Below are 21,102 nucleotides of genomic sequence, written 5' to 3'. Positions count from 1 at the left end.
CTCTTTCCACTAGCTTGAACAATACTAATAAATGATAGGAAAAACAGATTTAACTAGAATCACCTCTTCCTGTTTCCTCCACCAACCAGCCAAGAGGTCACAGTCTCTCCTTCCTGAGTTACAGTGTTGAATAATAGCCAGAAGTGTTTTGCAGAACATTATGATGTCACAGTGCAGTTGACCTTTGACCTTTTGGGATATAAAATGACATCAATTTATTTTATCCTTATAGACATTTGAGTTAAATTGTGTCATAATTAGTGTATGAATTTATAAGTTATGGCCAAAAACGTGTTTTGCGAGGTCACAGCGACCTTGACCTTTGACCACCAAATTTTAATCAGTTCATCCTTTAGTCCAAGTGAATATTTGTGCCAAAGTTGAAGGTTGAGGTTCCAACAAGGCAACAAACCAAAATAATACGCACTCTCGCCAGTGCAGAGGAATAAAATCAGTGGAAAGTTTTTCCAACATTGGGGAGGAGATATAAGAGGAGAGAGTGACAGTGAGGTCTAGTAAAATAAGATGAATCAGTCTAAAATTATTAAATGAATCAATAAAATAAGAAACAGGAGAATGAGTTAATATAATAATATTAAAAAGTTAGAAGTAGATTCAGACCGCGAGCCCCAAGAGAGTACACCTGTAAAAAATTTGTCTTTAAGAGGAATTTAAAATAGGATAGAGAGATAGCCAGTCTAATCTCCTCAGGGAGGTTGTTCCAAAGAGGGGGGCCTGAACAGAGAAGGAGAAGCTAGGAGCTAACAGAGCTTTGACTGAGGACCTCAGGTTGCGGCTGTGATTGGTTGTATTTTACACTAAATGACCATGGATGGTGAGTATGAACAGGGGTTGATCACAGCCAACTTAAAAGAGGATAAGAAAATTGAATGGAAAATATAAAGAAGTACATTTTTGTTTCTAATAATTTATAAAATCAGCTCTGATTAACATTTCTACATTGTCTTGTGTGTGTGTGCGTGTGTGTTGTATTTACAGAGGCTGGTTTCCATGAACATGCCTCTGAACAGTGATGGAACAGTCACCTTCAACGCCACCTTGTTTGCTCTGGTTAGAACTGCACTGAAAATAAAGACAGAAGGTCTGTGTCATTAAATGTCTTTGGTATATTTATGTCATTTATAATCAATATGGACTGGAAATGTATGAAACAAATTTTCTGACATGGTACCAAAATTACTAATAATGAAGCAGGACTCATTAAAGTGTCTATTATGAATATTTTTATAATAATTAATGGAATGACTGTGGAAAACAAGCTGATGTGAAAGGTGTCTTAGCTTTATAGTGAGTTTCAGGTCATTATTGATCCAGACACAGCTTTACTGTTCTGGTTCACTCTCATAGCGTTTTCAGAGAAACATCTTTAAAAAGCCACCAACAGCAGACAGACTCAGTCAGAGTGCAGCTGGTGAACATAGTGGAGCATTTAGCCACTAAAGAGGAGCTGGTGTAGACCAAACACAGAGCTTAAATAGAGGGAACACTGAACTGGTCGATCACGCAGGAGGGAGGATATGACACAAGTATGTTTGATTTATATTCTTCCAGTTTCACATCAGTCACAGTTCAGAAACACCATCAACACTCACAGTGGATTCTCCAGACAACGACCTGCTCTAGTCACACATGAGCTTTAAACTGAACCTTATACATGCTATCCATGACATTAATTTAATGTCATTAATAATGACTACAAAAAAAAATCCCATAAAAAAATTCCACAAGTATTGGTGGCTTTCTTACAAAAATTAAACACAAGAATTTATGTTTATTTTTTTACCGTAGTGAGTAAAATAAATGAAATACAATAAGTGAAGTAAGATAGTGAGACACTGTTGAAGTCAGTCTGCTTTCTACGTTTTTATCAGTGTAAGGATGAGATACAACTTTATTGAGCCCAGACGGAGAATTCTAGTGTTAAAGCAGGATAACATATTTACATGATAGGCTATGGTAGAAAAAAATGGTAAACATAGATGTAAGCATAGTGGTAGTAGCCTACGGCAATATACAGGACGAGAAAATTCCTGGATAAATTTTGAATGTGTCTGCTGCTTGTACTTCACTCCTCACATTTCAATCTGTACAAGGGACTTTACTTTGAGTTTCATTAATGTCGTAGAGACTTATCCTTACACTGACCTCAGTCCCTGCAGGTGTCCCTCAAAAAGCCTTTTGAAGCTGTCACAACTGGTCAAAATAACACACTGATGGTTTCAAACCCAAATTTGTCCCCACAACCATAGCATAACATGTATACACACATGTACATGCCCTTACAGAAGTTGATCTGCGATAAAGCTATACCATCAGTATAGCTCTTCCACAGTCATTTCAAGTGACAGCCTAATTATATTAATTAAAGAGTTACATTTTCTTTAAAACAGTAGATTAGTATCTGAGCCATCTTCAGTGGGAGGTTGAAGGAACAGAGATTGCTCCAGATGAGCTTCCTCTCAGGTGAGTGGCTCTTTGGAGACACATCTCTGCTATGGACCATAAGACTCAAGAGGTGAAGAAACTGCACTGAGCAACATTTTTCCTCCTCAGCTGCTACATGACTGTAACTGGAACCTATAGTTTGACTCGCAGCTTCGTTATGTGTGATACTTGGTTATTGATGATTTTATGAATTTGTCCGTGGATCTCAGTCATTTCCTTAATCTCATTCTGCTTCTTCCTTTCATCAGGTAACTTTGAAAAAGCCAATGAGGAGCTTAGGGCAATTATCAAGAAGATCTGGAAGCGCACCAGCATGAAGTTACTGGATCAGGTCATCCCACCTATTGGAGGTCAGTGTTCAACAACAAGGCAGTCGTCAGGAGACACACCACCATACATTGACCTGTTCCCGTTCTTCTTTACCTCAGTGTGGACTTCAGGTTCCACGGGAGCTGAGGTCCATACAGAGTTAAAGAAGAATTAAGAGAATGTAGAAGGCAGGAACTTCTTTAGCTTTCTGAGAAAAAAAATTTGATTTATTCTGAAGGAGTAAAAGCTTTATTAAACTGAAGGACTAACATACTGTGAATACAGTTCCTATCAAATGCAGAGAAAGTCTGAAAAGGAAGATTCATATGTGGAAAAATGACATGATCTATCTTTCACATGACCACACAGTGGAGAGAAGATGGCACATTCAATTCGATGTAAAATTACTGATTAAGTTAAACTGTATGTAGCCCAGTGTAAAAAACGGTATTTCAGAGAAATAATAATTGACAAATAATTAAGATAAATATGTTCTTAAAAAGATATGAAATGTCACAATAAAATCTGTTCATTGTGTTTTTAAAAAACAGTTCAAAAGGGATTAAAAAATCAGAGATATAAGCAGACTAATAAGTCTTTGTCATCGAGATAATAAACTTCATTGAAATTCAAACAGATTTGTTTGCAGTAAACAAACAGTAGCGTGGTCAGCTCATAACCTAATCTCAGAGGGTGTTAAGTTGTCTATCTTTTGTTTTCTTAGTTGCATTGGTAGTTAGGATCTTGACAGCCCTATCAGAAAGGTAGAGATGCAGGATGTAATGGCGAATCCGTAGATGAAAGCCATGGGCTAAAGGAGACAATAACGATACTCAGTGGACCTGGAGATACTCTTTGGACCCACTGGATGAGTAGAAGTCTCTCATTTAGCTTTAACTCCATTGCGACTGTTATTGCCAGCCTGTACCCTCATTGACTGGTCAACTTGTCAACCATTGCCCTGCTCTTCACCTTTTGCTCATGCTGCAGATGAGAACTGATGTATTTGTGAGTAGAAACTAACCAGTGCACATGCTTTTATTTTCTTTGCTTGCAGTAGCAAGTGAATCGGCCATTTGTTTTGGTCACAACGCTCCCAACGACTCAGGCCTCCAACGGTTCAACTTTTTTGGTTTAAAGGATACTATTTTAGTTTTGGTTGTAAACTTGAGTGCATGCTAGTGTGTGTGTGCCCATTGTGAAGCTGAAATCTGAACTTAACGGGTAACTATTGATAAGATTGATGTTACAACCTGCAGATGTTTAGGAACAAGAGAAGCAACATTTTGATGATGGTATCAGGCAAGTACTGCCGTTTATTGTTTAGCACCAACAAAAATGGTACAACCACAACACAAATGAATCGCTCGGCGAAGAACAAAGGGAAAGAGCGGCGGGTGGCACCAAAACATAAAACAAACAAAACAAACCCCGCTCCCTAACCTGAGCAATCCCTACTTACTATATCAGAACACAACGAAAATAAAACCCTATCTCTCGTTTTACCTGTCAAACAAAAATTACAGTCTAGCAGCCACCCATAACCTAGTGTTGCTAGTATAAACTAATAAACAGGGAAGAACACAGATAACCTAAACTAAAACTAAAGCCCAAGATCCCCAAATTTCGAAACTAGTGCCCCCACGAATTAACATTCATACTCACAAAGCCACTCCAGAAGAGCTACGGCACACACGTTGACAGTTACAGTTACAACAACGAGGCACAGAGGCGGACTGCTCAGATTAAATCACAGCCCCCCCCAGCCATTTCCACGAGGCAGCCTTTATACGGCTGAGGATGGGACCAGGCAGGCTTGTGATAGGCAGCTGGGACCAACGCCGCAGTAGGGGAGGGACCAGCCAATAATGACAACCACCCAGGCACAGGCAGAGAGGGGCGAGGACGATGAGAGGATCCTCTTCTGGAGCAGCAGAAGATCGATTGCTCCAGCCTTAATTCAAAAGAGGAAGACTGCACCATACCACATAACACACAACAACAAGAGCTGTACCCGGAGCCCATAACAATTGACTTGAACTGAAAACTTGAGTGTTTATATTGTAAGGGGAGGCACTTTTAAGTGTTTTGGGACACTTTTAGTTAACTCAATTCTTCATTTGAATTTAAAGTACTGTGTCATTATGTCATATTTTCACGTCTATAAGGTATTTACATTTCATTAAGGTGTGTTCTGAGTTAAAAAGGTAACATTAAGGGCCCCGGCCGGGCCCAGCCCGAACCCGCTACATGGGTTCGTCTCCCAGTGGGCTCACCACCTGCAGGAAGAGTCAGCGGGATCCGGTGCATTGTGGATTGGGCAGCAGACCAAGGCGGGGGCCTTGGCGGTCCGATCCTCGGTTACGGAAACTGGTTTTTGGAACATGGAACGTCACCTCTCTGGTGGGGAAGGAAGCGGGAGCTTGTGGAAGAGGTCGAGCGATACCGGCTATATATAGTCGGCCTCACCTCAACACATAGCGTCGGCTCCGGAACCCAAGTCCTTGAGAGGGGCTGGTCTCTCCTCTTTGCTGGAGTTGCTCCAGGTGAGAGGCGGAGAGCTGGGGTGGGCTTTTTGATGTCCCCCAGGCTCTCTGCCTGTATGTTGGAGTTTACCCCGGTGGACGAAAGGGTTGCGTCCCTGCGCCTTCGGGTCGGGGATCAGGTTCTGACTGTTGTCGGTGCTTATGCGCCGAACAGCAGTTCAGACTACCCGCCCTTTTTGGAGTCCTTGGGACGGGTGCTGGAAAGTGCCCCGAAAGGGGACTCCATTGTCCTACTGGAAGACTTCAACGCTCACGTGGGCAATGACAGCGTGACCTGGAAGGGTGTGGTGGGGAGGAACGGCCTGCCTGATCTGAACCCGAGCGGCGTTCAAATATTGGACTTCTGTGCTAGTCACAGCTTGGCCATAACTAACACCATGTTCAAACATAAGGATGTCCACAGGTGCACTTGGCACCAGGACACCCTGGGTCGCCGGTCTATGATCGACTTTGTAGTCGTATCGTCAGACCTGCGGCTGCATGTTTTGGACACTTGGGTGAAGAGAGGAGCAGAGTTGTCAACCGACCACCACCTGGTGATGAGTTGGATCAGATGGATGGAAGACGCCGCGCAGACCTGGCAGGCCCAAACGGGTTGTGAGGGTCTGCTGGGAAAACCTGGCGGAAGAACCCGTCAAGATGATTTTCAATGCACACCTCTGGCAGAGTTTCAATCACGTCCCGAGGGCAGTGGGGGACATTAAGTCCGAATGGGCCTTGTTCCGCTCTGCTATTGTTGAGGCGGCTGTTGCAAGCTGCGGCCGCAAGGTAGCTGGGGCCAGTCGTGGCAGTAACCCCCGTACCCGCTGGTGGACACCAGGGGTGGGGGAAGCCGTCAGGCTGAAGAAGGAGGCCTACAGGGCGTGGTTGGCCTGTGGGTCTCAGGAATCAGCTGACTGGTACCGGCGGGCCAAGCGGAGTGCAGCCGCGGCAGTTGCTGAGGCAAAAACTCGGACGTGGGAGGAGTTCGGTGAGACAATGGAGGAAGACTATCGATCGGCTCCAAAAAGGTTCTGGCAAACCGTCCGGCGCCTCAGGGGGGGAAGGCGGCAACTCGCTCACACTGTTTACAGTGGGGGCGGGGAGCTGCTGACGTCAACTGATGATATATTAGGACGGTGGAAGGAATACTTTGAGGAGCTCCTCAATCCCACCAACACGTATTCCGTGGAGGAAACAGAGCCAAGAGACCTGGGGATGGATGATCTAATCTCCGGGGCAGAAGTCGCCGAGGTAGTGAAACAACTGCGCGGTGGCAGAGCCCCGGGGGTTGATGAGATCCGCCCTGGGTATCTCAAGGCTCTGGATGTTGTAGGGCTGTCTTGGTTGACACGCCTCTGCAACATTGCGTGGACATCGGGGGCAGTGCCTTTGGAGTGGCAAACCAGGGTGGTGGTCCCCATCTTTAAGAAGGGTGACCAGAGGGTGTGTTCCAACTACCGTGGAATTACACTCCTCAGCCTCCCTGATAAGGTCTTTGTCAGGGTACTGGAAAAGAGGGCCCAGTCGATAGTTGAACCTCAGATCGAGGAGGAGCAATGTGGTTTTCGTCCTGGGCGTGGAACTGTGGACCAGCTCTTTACCCTCGCTAGGGTGCTGGAGGGAGCATGGGAGTTTGCCAATCCAGTCCACATGTGTTTTGTGGATTTGGAGAAGGCTTACGACCGTGTTCCCAGGGGCTCCCTGTGGGGGGCACTCCGGGAGTATGGGGTGGATGGCCCCTTGTTAGTGGCCATTAAATCCCTGTACCAAAGGAGTGTGAGTCTGGTTCGCGTAGCCGGCAGTAAGTCGGACCTGTTCCCGGTGAGGGTTGGACTCCGCCAGGGCTGCCCTTTGTCACTGGTTCTGTTCATAACTTTTATGGACAGAATTTCTAGGCGCAGCCGGGTGGTGGACGGGTTTGGGTTCGGTGGCGGGAGGATCTCGTCTCTGCTTTTTGCGGATGATGTGGTCCTCCTAGCTTCATCGAGCGCCGACCTTCGGCTCTCGCTTGGGTGGTTCGCGGCCGAGTGTGAAACGGCTGGGATGAAGATCAGCACCTCCAAGTCTGAGGCCATGGTTCTCACCCGGAAATGGGTGGATTGCCCGCTCCGGGTCGGGGGGGAGGCTTTGCCTCAGGTGGAGGAGTTTAAGTATCTCGGGATCTTGTTCACGAGTGAGGGTAGGATGGAGCGGGAGATCAACAGGCGGATTGGGGCGGCGTCAGCAGTGATGCGGGCACTGAATCGGTCCGTTGTGGGGAAGAGGGAGCTAAGCCGGAAGGCGAAGCTCTCAATTTTCCGGTCGATCTACGGCATCTGGTGAGGATGCCTCCTGGATGCCTCCCCGGGGAGGTGTTTCGGACATGTCCCACCGGGAGGAGGCCTCGAGGCCGACCAAGGACACGCTGGAGGGATTATATCTCGCGGCTGGCCTTGGAACACCTCGGGATTCTCCCGGAGGAACTGGTGGAAGTGGCTGGGGAGAGGGCCGTCTGGACCTCTTTGCTGAGGCTGCTGCCCCTGCGACCCGGATCCGGATAAGCAGGAGACGACAAGACGAGACGATTTAAAATCTATATTTCACATTTTTCCTGTTAAGTGGAGGCAATGCCATTTAATTAAAATTCATAAATAAGTTTTAAAGGGTACAAAACCATTAATTTTCTCTACTGTTACACAGGCTAGCACGGTCAGCCATAAATAAAAGTGCCCAGTGCCCTGCCTATATAGTTGCATGGAAGGGTGTTACATGTACTCTGAGTGACAGATGTGGGTCACATGACACAACTCAAGTCAGACTGAAGTCACAAATCTGAAGACTTGGGCAATGACTGAGAAACCTGGAGGGGCTTGATTGGGAGGAACAGCCTCCCTGATCTGAACATGAGTGGTGCTATGTTATTGGACTTCTGTGCAAGTCAAGGCCATTATGAACACCATTTTCGAACATAATGTAAGTGTACTTGATGCCAGAGCACCTTTGGACAACGGTTGATGATCGACTTTGTGGTCATATCATATGTTTTGGACACTCCGGTGAAGAGAGGGGTAGAGCTGTCAACTGATGACCACCTGGTAGTGAGTTGGATCAGATGGTGGGTAAAGCTGCCAGACAGACCTGGTAAACCCAAGCGTGTAGGGAGGGTGAGCTGGGAACGTCTGGTAGAGGCCCTGTCCGTGAAGTCTTCTACTCACACCTCTGAAAGAATTTCTCATGCATCCTGGGGGAGGTTGGGGACATAGAGTACGAGTGGGCCATGTTCAAAGCTTCCATTGCAGAATTAGTGGTTAGGAGTTGTGGCCTCAAGGTAATTGGCGCCTGTTGAGGTGGCAACCTAAGAACCCGCTGGTGGATGCCAGAGATTAGGGAAGCCATCACGCTGAAGAAGGAGGCTTTTAGGGCTTGGATGGCCCAGGGGTCTCCAGAAGCAGCAGATGTTCGGGGAGGTGATGGAGGAAAACTTTCGTTTGGCCTCAAGGAAGTTATGGCAAATCATTTGGCAACTCAGTAAGGGGAAGCAGGGCTTGACCCTGGCTGTGTCCAGTTGGGGAGGAGAACTGCTGACCCGGATTGGAGATGTCATTGAACGGTGAAAACAATACTTTGAGGAACTCCTGAACCCATCTAACACATCCTCCATGGAGGAGGCAGAGTGTGAAGACTCAGGGGAAGTGTCATCTAGTCATGGGATGATATGAAAATTTCAGGTCACGATTATCCTGGCCAAAATAATTACAATTCACAATATTGCAATTATCATGACATTATGCTTTGCACTCTTAAAATAGCTCTAAAACGTATTGAAATGACTTTGCCTTACCTTTTGGTAAGAAACAAACATTTTTATTGCATCACAGATGGGACACATCTTTTTATTAGTGAACATCCTGTTGTGTGAGAATGTGCCCACTGGCACTGAACACTCTCCCCGGGATAGGTGAGGCATTTCCCCTGCATGACCAGTCCACCACCGCAATCGGTCCTCATCGGCTTCAATGGATGGAAGAGACATGTATATCTTCACCTCTGCTCTCACCTGTGATGAAAGAGACACAGACACATACAAACGTGCACACACACACGCATACACACCACTTATATATTTATATGTTATATTCATATATTGTACTTAACACAGCAGTTGACAAAATAACTTCTCCCCCTTCCCTTGGGGATAAATAATCTAGATCTCATCATCATTTCATCTCACCACTTCTTCTGGGTTACTGTCTTCTTCTTCAGCTCTCTGCTGCCTTTTTGCAATGATCTTCTTCAGCAACCCAGCCAGGCCATTACTTGTCCCTTTGTCAGTAGGGGTGGCAACAGGCTCTGTTGGTTTACGTTCCTGTCTCACTTTTACAGGTGCCAGTTGTAGGGCCTCCTGTACACAGTTGTTGACTGTTGTTTTTTCAGGATCCTCTGCATAGTTTCCCTTGAAGCAAGGGTCAATGAAACACTACATCCATCTCTCTCACTGCTTTCTCAGAATACCTTGAGTCAAGGTCCTCCCTCATCATCCTCCTTGATAGCAGAGAGTGTGACCCCGGTCTCTGGGCATCTATGAAGTGGCTAAGAGGGCCAAGGAGCTCACACACTTGCTTCATGATGGTGATGTCAGAGTCCTTTGGCATCAAGTGCCATGCCCCTCTTTCACCTGCTAGAGGCACGATTGCCTGTTGTTGGCTGAGGAACCGTTCCAACATCTTATATGTTGATCCCACATCGTGGATCAGTGACTGCAGTGGGAGCTCCAGAGCTACTTGTTTAGCCTTCAACACCCTCTTTCACTTCCAGCTCCTCGAGAACCCCTGGACAAGGTGACAGCAGGCTCGGATAGCGGCCTCTACACGCTTGTTCTCCAGGACCTTTGTGATGGCGAGGTTTAAATTGTGGTCGAAGCACCCAAGCCAAAGGTCTGGGAACTTCTCAAAGGGCTTTTGTATATTTGCAGCATTGTCTGTAGTGTTGCACACTAATTGCTCTTTCTTGATTCCCCACTGTCAGTAGTGTGGTCTTCTGGGAAGTGCCTTGTTATTATTTTATTATTCACTTTTGCACAAGCTGTAACATTAATCAAAAATATAACATTGCTGTATATTGTGTTTTTTTCCACTCATTTGTCCATTCTGACAAATTCTATCACTCAGAACATTGAACATGATAACATGGTAACTGACAAACTGACAAGATTGGAGAACAGCTAACATTACCTAGGTAATGTTAGCTTAATTCACTGGTGACCAAAACATTATTTAGTGTTCACAACACACAGCATCATAACATAACAAATATTTGGATAAACGTCAACGTCAGTATAACTTATAACGTTACATTACGTTAAGTAACTGTAACTGACAGTAACATACGAACAGAGCTGGATGGTTGTCACAGAAATGGGAGATGTTGAAAGGAGACCAATTGTTGAACCTCAGATTCAGGAGACACAATGCAAATTCCGTCCTGGCTGTGGAATAATGGAACAGCTCTTTACTTGTGGCACATCCAAGGTGAGGAGTGTGTCATCTTTGAGAACCTCAGAACTGCATCTTTGCTTTTTGCAGATGATGTGGTTCTGTTGGCCTCATCAGAGCGTGACTTCCAGTGCTCACTGGGGCGGTTTGCAGCAGAGTGTGAAGCGGCCGGGATGAGAGTCAGCACCTCCAAGTCTGAGGCCATGGTTCTCAGCCAGAAGTCCCTGGAGGGATTATATATCCCATCTGGCCTGGGAACACCTCAGGATCCCCCAGGAGGGACTGGAAAGCATTGCCGGAGAGAGGGATGTCTGGAACCTCCTGCTTAGCCTGCTGTCACTGCGACCTGACCCCAGAAGCAGAAGATAATGGATGTAGCGGACATACCTGGCCTGGCATCAGTCACAAGCCATTAAAGAAATTCATTGTAAGGGCATGCAGAGTTATGGATCCAAAACTGATTGATATGAAACAGAGACAAAGGACCCTTTTCTCACAAACTGCCATGCTTTTAGTATGTCAGACACCCAACCAGATCATGGGCCAAAGGGTCAGCTCCAGAGGATCAACAAATGGGCACAAGACCGACTGGAGAGCATAGGCAAAATCATGTGACCATACTGTCAGCATCCTTTACACAAGATAACACACATTCCATGACATCCAGAATATCTTTATTATTACAATTATAATCAAAGAACTGCTGTGTAATCCACATCTATAGAATATTAGCTTTAGGAATTGTTTATTATGTTGTTTGATCAGTTAACCACTTGTATTATGATTAATTTCAGGTTTTGAAGAATCAAATATGAAATCCACCTTTGTATTATTCAGATGTCTGTCATTATTAGTGCCATTAGGTTTATTTGTTGTTTCAATTAAAGTTTTATGGTCATGGTGGATGGTGGATGTGCGGGTTTTATAGGTAAACTCTAGAATTAAAAAATTTAAAAGTTCCTTGGAAAATTACTTTCTTCTCTAAGTTGAAACAAAGGAGAAGATGGGTGATGCCCCTGAAACGTGCGCCAGCCCACAGGGGATAAAACCGTTGTGATCAATTCATACATTGCTCTAAGTCACCGGATCTAAGTCATTGGCTCTAAGTCATTGGCTCTTAGCAACTGCTCTTAGCCATTGCTTTTTGCCATTTTGCACTATGTTGTTTTGTCCGCTTCCTTTGTTCTTTCTTTGCTGTTTGCTCCAAGTAATATTCTTTTTGTGTACATAAGCAATCTTTTATTTTTATAAGCCAAGTCAAAACCAACTGAACCAAAACAACAGAGGTGCCTCAGAACTTTTAATTATTTTCACGTTTTCCCATTTTGAAGATTTTTGACAGTTTTAGAGTCATCTGGTCAATGCCACTCTCATTATCCAGCAAAAGTTAAGCGCATTAGGGTTTATTTCACATCAACACGCAAGAGAAGCAGGCAGATAACACATCTGCCCACGACCGCCTGCAGAGAAGCCTACAAAAACCAAGAGTGCCCAATAGAGAAACTCTCCTGGCAAACTTCACCAAAGCTGAACCACTGAGACACCAGCAGAATCCGTAACCATGATAACGGGACACGGCCTCCAGGAAAATCCACCTCCAGGGTTACCACAGCAACCTCAGCCACCTGGGTTCCAGCCAAGGGTCTCCTGCTACAGCGCAACTCACAGTAGGCCAGTCTTAACATTCTGCTCATGACTGGGTTGATTTCGAAATATAACTATATGTACTCATAAAATTTCATTCATAGAAGTAGTGATCATTAGCCATATAGCCATAGTGTATAGCCATAACATATTCTCTCCCACCATTGCCAATTCATCACGCAGTCCATTCTATTATTATATTATCTTGATGATAAGTAGTAGTTAATAAACTTATTTATTTACACTCACTCATTGTCTTGTTGTGCTCTTTTGAAGTAGAGACTGGAGATCCATTGAATCGAGAAGTCACACCTTCTGATATGAGATTGATCACATTAATCACTTAAATAATTCATTGTTGTCCTTCCTGAGGACTGGTGCCCCCTTATCAACAAGAAGAAATTCTAAATTGTGGTATTCACGCTACATGGATGGATGGATTGATCTTTGAGATCCAGGGCTATTCGCAAAACAAATGCCCAAGCCTGTAGGCTATCAATCATATTAATGAACTAGAAAATTCCAGGGAAATTTTGAGTGCCACGGGGGCTACTGCTGGGATGAGTACATGATTTATTTCCAGTGTTCAAAAGTCACCCTGATCATATTCTGGTTTTGAAAAATGTCTTGATATAAAAGACTCTGATATAAAACAATGTCACATCCCTCCATCATGTATTATGTGGGAAATATCTCATATTCTGTGTTGTTTTTTTTAATAAAACAAGAGGCAACATGTCTTCCAACTGGCATTTAAAGGGTTAAAATCCTGAAAACTAATAAACATTTGGTAGGTTTGAGCAGAACTGAAGTGGTTTAAGAGATGTATGCAAAAAAAAGCAGAAAAAAATATTGACATATGATGATTTTATAGCATTTTCTTTGGGTGTCCTTTTTTGGACGCAAGGAACCCCAGAGGGTACAAAATGTGTTACCAGTGTATAATAGACCTGTAACAGTAACTGACATTAGATTTTAAAAATATGTCAAAAAAGACACTTTCTTGCAGAAATCCATACCTTCAGCTGTAACACAGCCAAAATGATCAGCAAATCAAAAAAGAAAAGTGAAGAAAATGTCCAAAAAAGGACAGAGGGACCCCTGAGGGTAAATAAATCCCATGAACCGCTATTTAAATTACCACTATTATGTTTTTTTCGGTGCTAAATTTAACATTACTGGGGAGGAGAGCAACGCGACTAGAAGTGACAGCGAGAGAGGGCTAGTAGCTTCTCCTCTCCTCTGTCTCAGCGGAGACCGTCACAACTTCATTCACTCATTTAACAAAACAAAAAGAAAAGCAACAAAGGAAGCAGTAAATGGACTTACATATTTAAGACCTAACTAAATGTAATTTAAGACCTAACATGCGGCTAATGTAAAGCTAGCGGAGCTTGGAGAGTTGGTTATCTGGTTGCTAGGCACGCACACACGCACACAGGTCAGGAGCTGCCGTTGCCATGGCAATGTGAAAATCTGCCCAGAATTTGGCTTCTACATGGCTTAAAACAATTGCAAATTATGAGAAAACCGTTACTTCTTTTCAAAAACCGAAAACACCGTGACAGACACTGAAGCCAGAAGTTTCTTACAGTCTCTATTTTATTCAGATATTCCTTAAAATGAGTGAGTAAGCTCAGTGCGAAGACAGAGTGAGATTCTTTTGAAAAAAAAAAACGATTACATTAGGTGTCAATGAGAGTGAGACAGGTATTGCTGCCGGACTCGGCACCCCCATTTAAATTTTGTGCAGACCCTGCCTGTCAAAGTTACATTTTATGAATCCCAACAACTATGTCTACATTTTCAGAAAGAATTATTTGTCTCCTTTTTACGGTTTGGCCGTGAGCTAAAAAATAAAAATAAAGGTTATTTTTTACTGCTTCACGCACTCTAGCCAACTGACGCTGTCACTCTAACTTTGAAGAAAAAGTGATTTCCACTCCTCCTTTGAGTGCTCATAGTTTGAAAAGTTTACATGTTATGTAAAAACAGTTCCTGTGTTTTTGAGAGAGCAGAAGTTTTCCTCCGTTTTATAGTTTGAATCACATTTCTACGTGCAGGTATGAGAGAGCTGGGTGACTCAGAAAAAAGGTGAAATTTTGTGGGTTTCTAAAGAAAATTCCAATGCATTCCTAATGCATTATTTATTCCCAGTATTTTGGGAATAACTTTGGGAAAAATTGGAATTTTAACACCAAAAGTCATAGCACCTCTTTCGGGATCAAGACGCACGTTTTGATGTATGTATTACCGGGGTTTTCTCAAAGCTGCGGGACGAGTTACGCGCCAAAATTTGGCGGAAGAATAATAAACCCGAAGGAGGCCCCGAGGCACTCCTCTACAGCTAGAATAGCTGAGAGGAGTGCCTCGGAGCTGAGCACCCATGGCACTAATTAAAAAATAAATCTTAACCTTCAGCCTCAAATCAAAATGAATGGATGGAATATTAGCATGATCAATCATTATTATTGCCTTTACCTACATTGGTTATTGTGTAATATAGGCTAACATAGACTATAACATAGGCTACAGTTGGCAGTATACAATTAATTAAACATTTATTGCTTTTATTCTGATAGCCACAGTGAGAGAGAGGATGACATGCAGGAAGTGCCACGGGTAGGACTCAAACCCGTGCCACTGCGGTTATGAGTAAACTAAGATGATATGGGCCAGGTGAGCTATCAGAATCCCATACTACTGACTTTACCTGAGGAAAGCAGGCATACGTGTATTTTCTCACAGCACAAAGAACTTGTCAGTTACTACTCATTGATAAACTTCTTCAGACTTGTTTGATCTGAGACATGACTTAACTTGATTCTTACCAGTAACATCAGACTTGAGACATGCACTCATGTGACTTACTCCGTCTTCTGCTGAGTGGATGTTACATTTTTAAAAGGAATTAATTGAATGAAAGACTACAAGATAAAATGAATTCAAATATCATTGCAGTTACAACAATGTTGGGTGAGAACCACACCAACAGTTTCCGTCTCTGGAGAAAGATACTTCACAGCCTGTTCATACTACTGATTATTACGCCATACTGATTATTACAACATACAACTGATTATTACAACATACTACTGATTATTTCAACATACTGCTGATTATTTAAACATCCTGATTATTATAACATACTACTGATTATTTCAACATACCGATTATTACAACATCCCAATTATTACAAAGTACTGCTTATTACAACATACAACTGATTATTACAACATACTACTGATTCTTACAACATACTGATTATTACAACATACTACTGATTACTACAACATACTACTGATTATTACAACTACAACTGATTATTACAACATACAACTGGTTATCAGTTACAAATATACAACTGCCAACAACCTTAAATATAACCAGTCAACTCAGTCTCTGACAGTGAAGCTAGATGTTTATCAGTGAACTCTGAAGTCTCAGCTGGCTTAAAGTAAGTCAGAGATAAACAGCTGTGTTCCTGGAATGAGACGATGTGGCCACATCAATTTGAAAAACAGCTTAAATGAAGATAAAAGATGTATTGCTCTTAGAGCCTGAAAACTGTCAATATGTGCATACGTTTTTTTCCAACCCAAATGTAATTTGGTAATTAATTTCTGAAATTTCACATATACTACTTATTTCATATAAACTTCTCTTAGTCCAAAATCTTTTTTTCTCTAATCCAGTTTTTTTTCTCACTTCCAATTTTCTCAGTATAAGTGAAAATCTTTCACTGTAGCTGCACAGACGCCACAATGTTTTTGTTTCCTCCCACTGAGTTTCAGCGCAGTTGTCTCAGTTTGCTTTCTGTCTAAAAACCTTCATAAGGGAAAGTGTTTGCAGCTAGTTGTAACTTGAATATCTTGGCCTCTCCACACTTTAATTAATTTCTGTGTTTGAACAGATGATGAAGTGACAGTGGGAAAGTTTTATGCCACTTTCCTGATCCAGGATTATTTCAGGAAACTGAAGAAGAGACAGGAGGAGTATTACGGCTACAGGCCCACAAAGAAAAATGCCACTCATGAGATCCAGGTCAGTGGAAGTATTTAGTTATTATTTAATCTCAGCCAGTTGCACCCATTTAATTCATTTAAATTTCATTCATAATGTTAAATAAAATCATTAGGTTTTCTTTCAGTGTTGTCACTTCAAAAAAAACATTGTGTCATAATCATGAAGTCATGAGGTAGTACTCAGTAACTCTCATAACAGGGTTTCAGGGTTTACTTAGTTTTTAGTCTGTGGTTTTACAGCTCAAAGTATTAGAGTCTAAACTTTCTCTGGAAGCTCATTATCAATATTTAATGTACATTTTTTATTTTATACTTTGTTTAGTGGTATGAGCTGTTAAATTACCATGTTATATTTGGTGTAAATCAACTCATATACATTGTTGTTAAAAGGTTTTTTAATTAATTTACCAACACATGATTCAAGTTTCGGCATATTTATGTAATCCATCCTCATTCCATGTGCTCCAGATTCATCAGTATTTAAATTGAATTTAAAATGACACACTTTATTCTCATTTAGTCTCATGGTGTCTTTGAAATTATGTGCTGTCGTCTGGAAGTTACAGCATTGGACATTGCTCTTTCAAAATGATTTGGCAGGAACAATTTCTATGACATCTCCAGGAGGCGGATCCAAAACAATTTTCAACTACTGTATTTCATCAAATAGTGGGCAGGGCCTTTATTCACATTATCTGCAGAAAGTAACAGGTCTTTATTAGAGGCAGGTCTGTATTTCTAACTCTCAGTTTGATATGTAGGAGTAATCATGCAGGTATTTTATTTATATATACTTTAATATACACAAACCTCTTTATATACAAACTTCATATAGACATATCCTCCATATCTTACACCAGTATTGACCCACAGATGAGCCACAGTCTGCACAATGTGTCTGAATGAGTTTCTTCTTCTTCTGTGTTTTTCAGGCAGGACTGAGGAACATCGAGGAAGAGGCAGCTCCAGAACTCCACAGGACCATCTCTGGAGACCTGATGTCTGAAGAGGATCTGGACCAAGGAGATGAAGCTGCTGCAGACATCATCTTCAGGGTAACAGGACAGGAGGGGAGAGAGATGGAGTGACAGCTGAAGTACCTCCCCTGTCTTCAGTGGTCCAAGAGAGCCTGTCTGAAAACAATGATAACCTGCTACTGAACTCCAAACTAACTTTCCACTGGGAACATGGGTGGAACTTTCACTTCACTATTAGGGGGATGGGGTGTGCGGTGTGTGGGTGGGGTGGCGTGGGATAAACAGAAAAAATTCTCACAGCAGTTCTATGAAGAGGTCTATGCCGCGCATCGCACAAACAGTATACGCCACTCGGCTGTTCATGCTAGAAACCAGAAGCGCATTTCTCCAATTGTCAAAAAGCAATTCTGTTCCTTCCTTAATCACACATAGAGCCTTTATAATAACCTCATGAATTTATAACACAGAGCTTTCTGTGTGTGTTTGGTCATTGCTTCTTTTGCAATAATGAAATTAAAATGGCCATCACCTTGTGAGGAGGGGCTTCTCTTTGTGTGTGTCTGCTCCCCTGTCTCTCTCTCTTTAGATTCTCAGATTTATTTACTTATTAATCAAAGGTGTCGGTGCGATTCCTGATCGTTGCGATTCACTTTAACCCCTTTGTACTTATATAAAATGTGTAAAGAGGAAATTACTTCACAAAAAGACTGATAAACAAAAGCTGAGCAAACTTTACCTGAGACTCCAGACTGTCTTACTGTCTCTGCTCCCTGCCTCTCTGCGCTCAGCTCTGTTCTCTCTGTCTCCTTTAACAGTTCCATAAGCACTTCATTCCTTTCTTATGAAGATTTCATCAAATGGTGGTTAATATTTCAGGGGGATTACTGGCGTTTTGCTGCTCTAAAGAACAATCATTTGACCGTTTTCCTTCTCTCTGATCCACAGAGTGGCCAGTGGACTAAACCACTGTGAAGCAGTGGAGGGGACAAATCATTTGAAACTTAAAAACGCTTTGCATTTATAATTTCCTCAACCACTTTAAGTAGGCAACATATTATATTACTTGAATTTACATACTTAGATTTACAATAATATACTGAGGGGGACAACCCTCAGGAAGGGGGGGACATGTCATGTAATGACGTGTAATGTGTGTGAAGTTGTATTGACATGTATCTTCACTATGACCTGTGCTGTCCCATCTTCACAGAGACAGGGCAGTCTCTTTGGAAACCTCTCAGACCCTTTCTCTGTGGAGGGTGACATTGCTGGTCAGGCCACCAACCAGCGCCCCCTGCAGATGGCAGAGGGAGTCATCAACAACAACATCAACAGCAACGCCAGTCACAGGTTTGCACATCCAGCACCATTATTACAAGATTATAATAAGATAACATTATAATTATTATTATAAGATAACATGCTTCAATCTGTGCAGTCAGGGCTCCTTCATTTTCATATTGCAGTGTATACTGGTTATACACAGACTAATATTTATATGACTGTTTATGATTAAGATTATTTTTTAAATCAAAGACTGTGATTGAAGAAAAAGATGATTTATTCAATGATAACCACATGTTTAAATAAAATGAGATTAAAAAAAAAAGTAAAACAAAAATATTTGAAGGTGTAATGTGTAAGAGCTGGCCAGATCTGGCCAGAATTTTAGTTTAAAATGTTGAAGCCACACTGATGATGTTATGACCAATACCTCCATCTATTGTAGAGATATCTTATCCTATCTCTCTACTGAAATGAGCATGCTAACCAACTAGCTGTGTCCCGCACCGTGTTGTAATACCACTTTATGACACTAGATGCTGTGTGAGTCAGTGTAGCATCTAGTGTGCCCTCAGTCCCATGAAGAAGAACAATTTCCTCTAGAGCTTGAAGTTATGCTACAGCTCCCAAAAAAAAAAAAAAAAAAAAAAAGCTCCTGGCTAGCATCACAGAAACACAGAGATGGCTGAAGCTCCTTGAAAGCGATCTTTATCTCCATCCCGAAGGACAGCTCCGACAAGAAACCACGTTGAACGTCAAAGAAAAGAAGAAAACATGACTACATCCCGGTGTGGCTTCCCACCACTGGAGAAAGTTCCGAGATGTTTGATGCCGAGCTTGCAACTTTTCTTTTAAACTGGTGCGTAACATTAAATGGTGGTCTGTAGCGAAAAGTATCATTGACACACCATATTGACAAACATTTCAAATGGCATAAATGTATGATATTGATCCTGTCCACAGATGTTTAGTGATTTAGTAGAATTTAGCCTATTCCAGAACCAGCAGGTTCAGGATCTGCTTCTTTCCCTCAGCTGTCACCCTGCTCCACTCTGCACCACTTGTCTGTACCACTGTGATTATATCAGAGCCACAGTGTATACATGTTCATTCCGCTGATACATAATAATGAATATTTTTACCACAGTTATACCACTGCCTAAGACTGTATTTATTTTAGCATATTCATATCTATCTTTACTATTTATTATACACACACAACAGACCTAACATGTTTGAATATAAAGAACTTGTATGATCTAAACAAACTGTCCTATCACGTTTGTCTGTATCAGGACCAGAATTCCACTCCAGTCATCCACAATGATGGACCGGCACCTGCTTTTTCTTCTGCGCCTGGCCTCATCAATCATCAACAAACACATTACAGTAACACCTTGGAATATTATCATTGCACAGAACACATGTCTATACTTTGATCTTTTGCACATCCCATAATTAATACCTTTTGCACATGCTGCCCAGCAGGAGTTTTGTCATTCTAAAACACTTTTGTACAAGTATTTTTGTGTAGTATCTTTTTCATTATATTATTTTGTCATATATGTACCTATGTACATTTACCTTTTTGACTAATGCAGGATTTTGCCTTTTGATTGTTATTTCCTATTATGTTTATTGTATACTGCGCCAAACACCGTGCCAAATGTCCTGTAAGTGAAAATCTACCTGGCAATAAACCTTATTTTCTGATTCTGTTTTTGTGATTATGTCAAAACAACAATATGATTAATTGGATAGGTGAAAAAAATGCCACCTATGGATGTGGAGCAAGTAGCAGGATCTTACACATTATACCTTTAACATGCAAGTCAAGAAGCAGAGCCCTGTCAAAGTGACATAGGTTAAAATAAGTAAAGAGAACAGGTCACCACACTGGTCTTTATGATGAGTTTGTTGCTTGCATCAAATCATCTCTCTTCTTCTTCTCCCATTCTTTCCTCAGCCTGTATTAACAGAATTGGCCTCCGACCTCAGCAACATGGAGACTATAAGAGGTTGAACTGTGCTGCCCATCCCCCCAGCCCTGCTGTCACCAGACCAGGATGAGGATCTCTAACATTGAGACACGCAGCACCACAGACACCATCTGTCACAAAGACTGTTGTTCTTTTTTCCATTAAATTATTAAACAGTGTGATTTAAACTTTTTACACAATATTTTTTTTAAACTTTTTTTCCGTGACCCCCTTTTGTCAGTGGTCACTAAACAGGATGTGTTTTAGACAAAATGTCAGTAATGTTTAAACCTATCAGTGAAGTTGTCTGTATCTGTTGATTGGATCACTGAAGACAACAGAACAACACACTGACACAATATCATGATTCATTAGAGCTTTGTCTCTGACTGAGGAAGAAATGATTCAGTGTTACATTA

General features: G+C 42.2%; 1 protein-coding gene across 1 annotated transcript in view; it reads left to right on the top strand.

Annotated features, from left to right (window-relative positions):
* LOC111221701 (dihydropyridine-sensitive L-type skeletal muscle calcium channel subunit alpha-1-like) overlaps positions 1-20,702 on the top strand; it is a 90,222-nt gene extending 69,520 nt beyond the window's left edge. Inside the window, exons 37-42 of the mRNA XM_022745212.1 lie at positions 1,000-1,102; positions 2,715-2,816; positions 16,332-16,462; positions 17,376-17,498; positions 18,631-18,770; positions 20,671-20,702. Coding sequence (XP_022600933.1) covers positions 1,000-1,102; positions 2,715-2,816; positions 16,332-16,462; positions 17,376-17,498; positions 18,631-18,770; positions 20,671-20,680 — 609 coding nt within the window. The 3' untranslated portion in view covers positions 20,681-20,702. The remainder of the gene's footprint in view (positions 1-999; positions 1,103-2,714; positions 2,817-16,331; positions 16,463-17,375; positions 17,499-18,630; positions 18,771-20,670) is intronic.
* The last annotated feature ends 400 nt before the right edge of the window (positions 20,703-21,102 follow it).

This window comes from Seriola dumerili, unplaced genomic scaffold (assembly GCF_002260705.1).
Source record: "Seriola dumerili isolate Sdu_G_001 unplaced genomic scaffold, Sdu_1.0 BDQW01000088.1, whole genome shotgun sequence".
Lineage (NCBI taxonomy): Eukaryota > Metazoa > Chordata > Actinopteri > Carangiformes > Carangidae > Seriola > Seriola dumerili.
The sequence above is the reverse complement of the archived record's forward strand: the minus strand, read 5'-3'. Positions and strand labels throughout refer to the sequence as shown.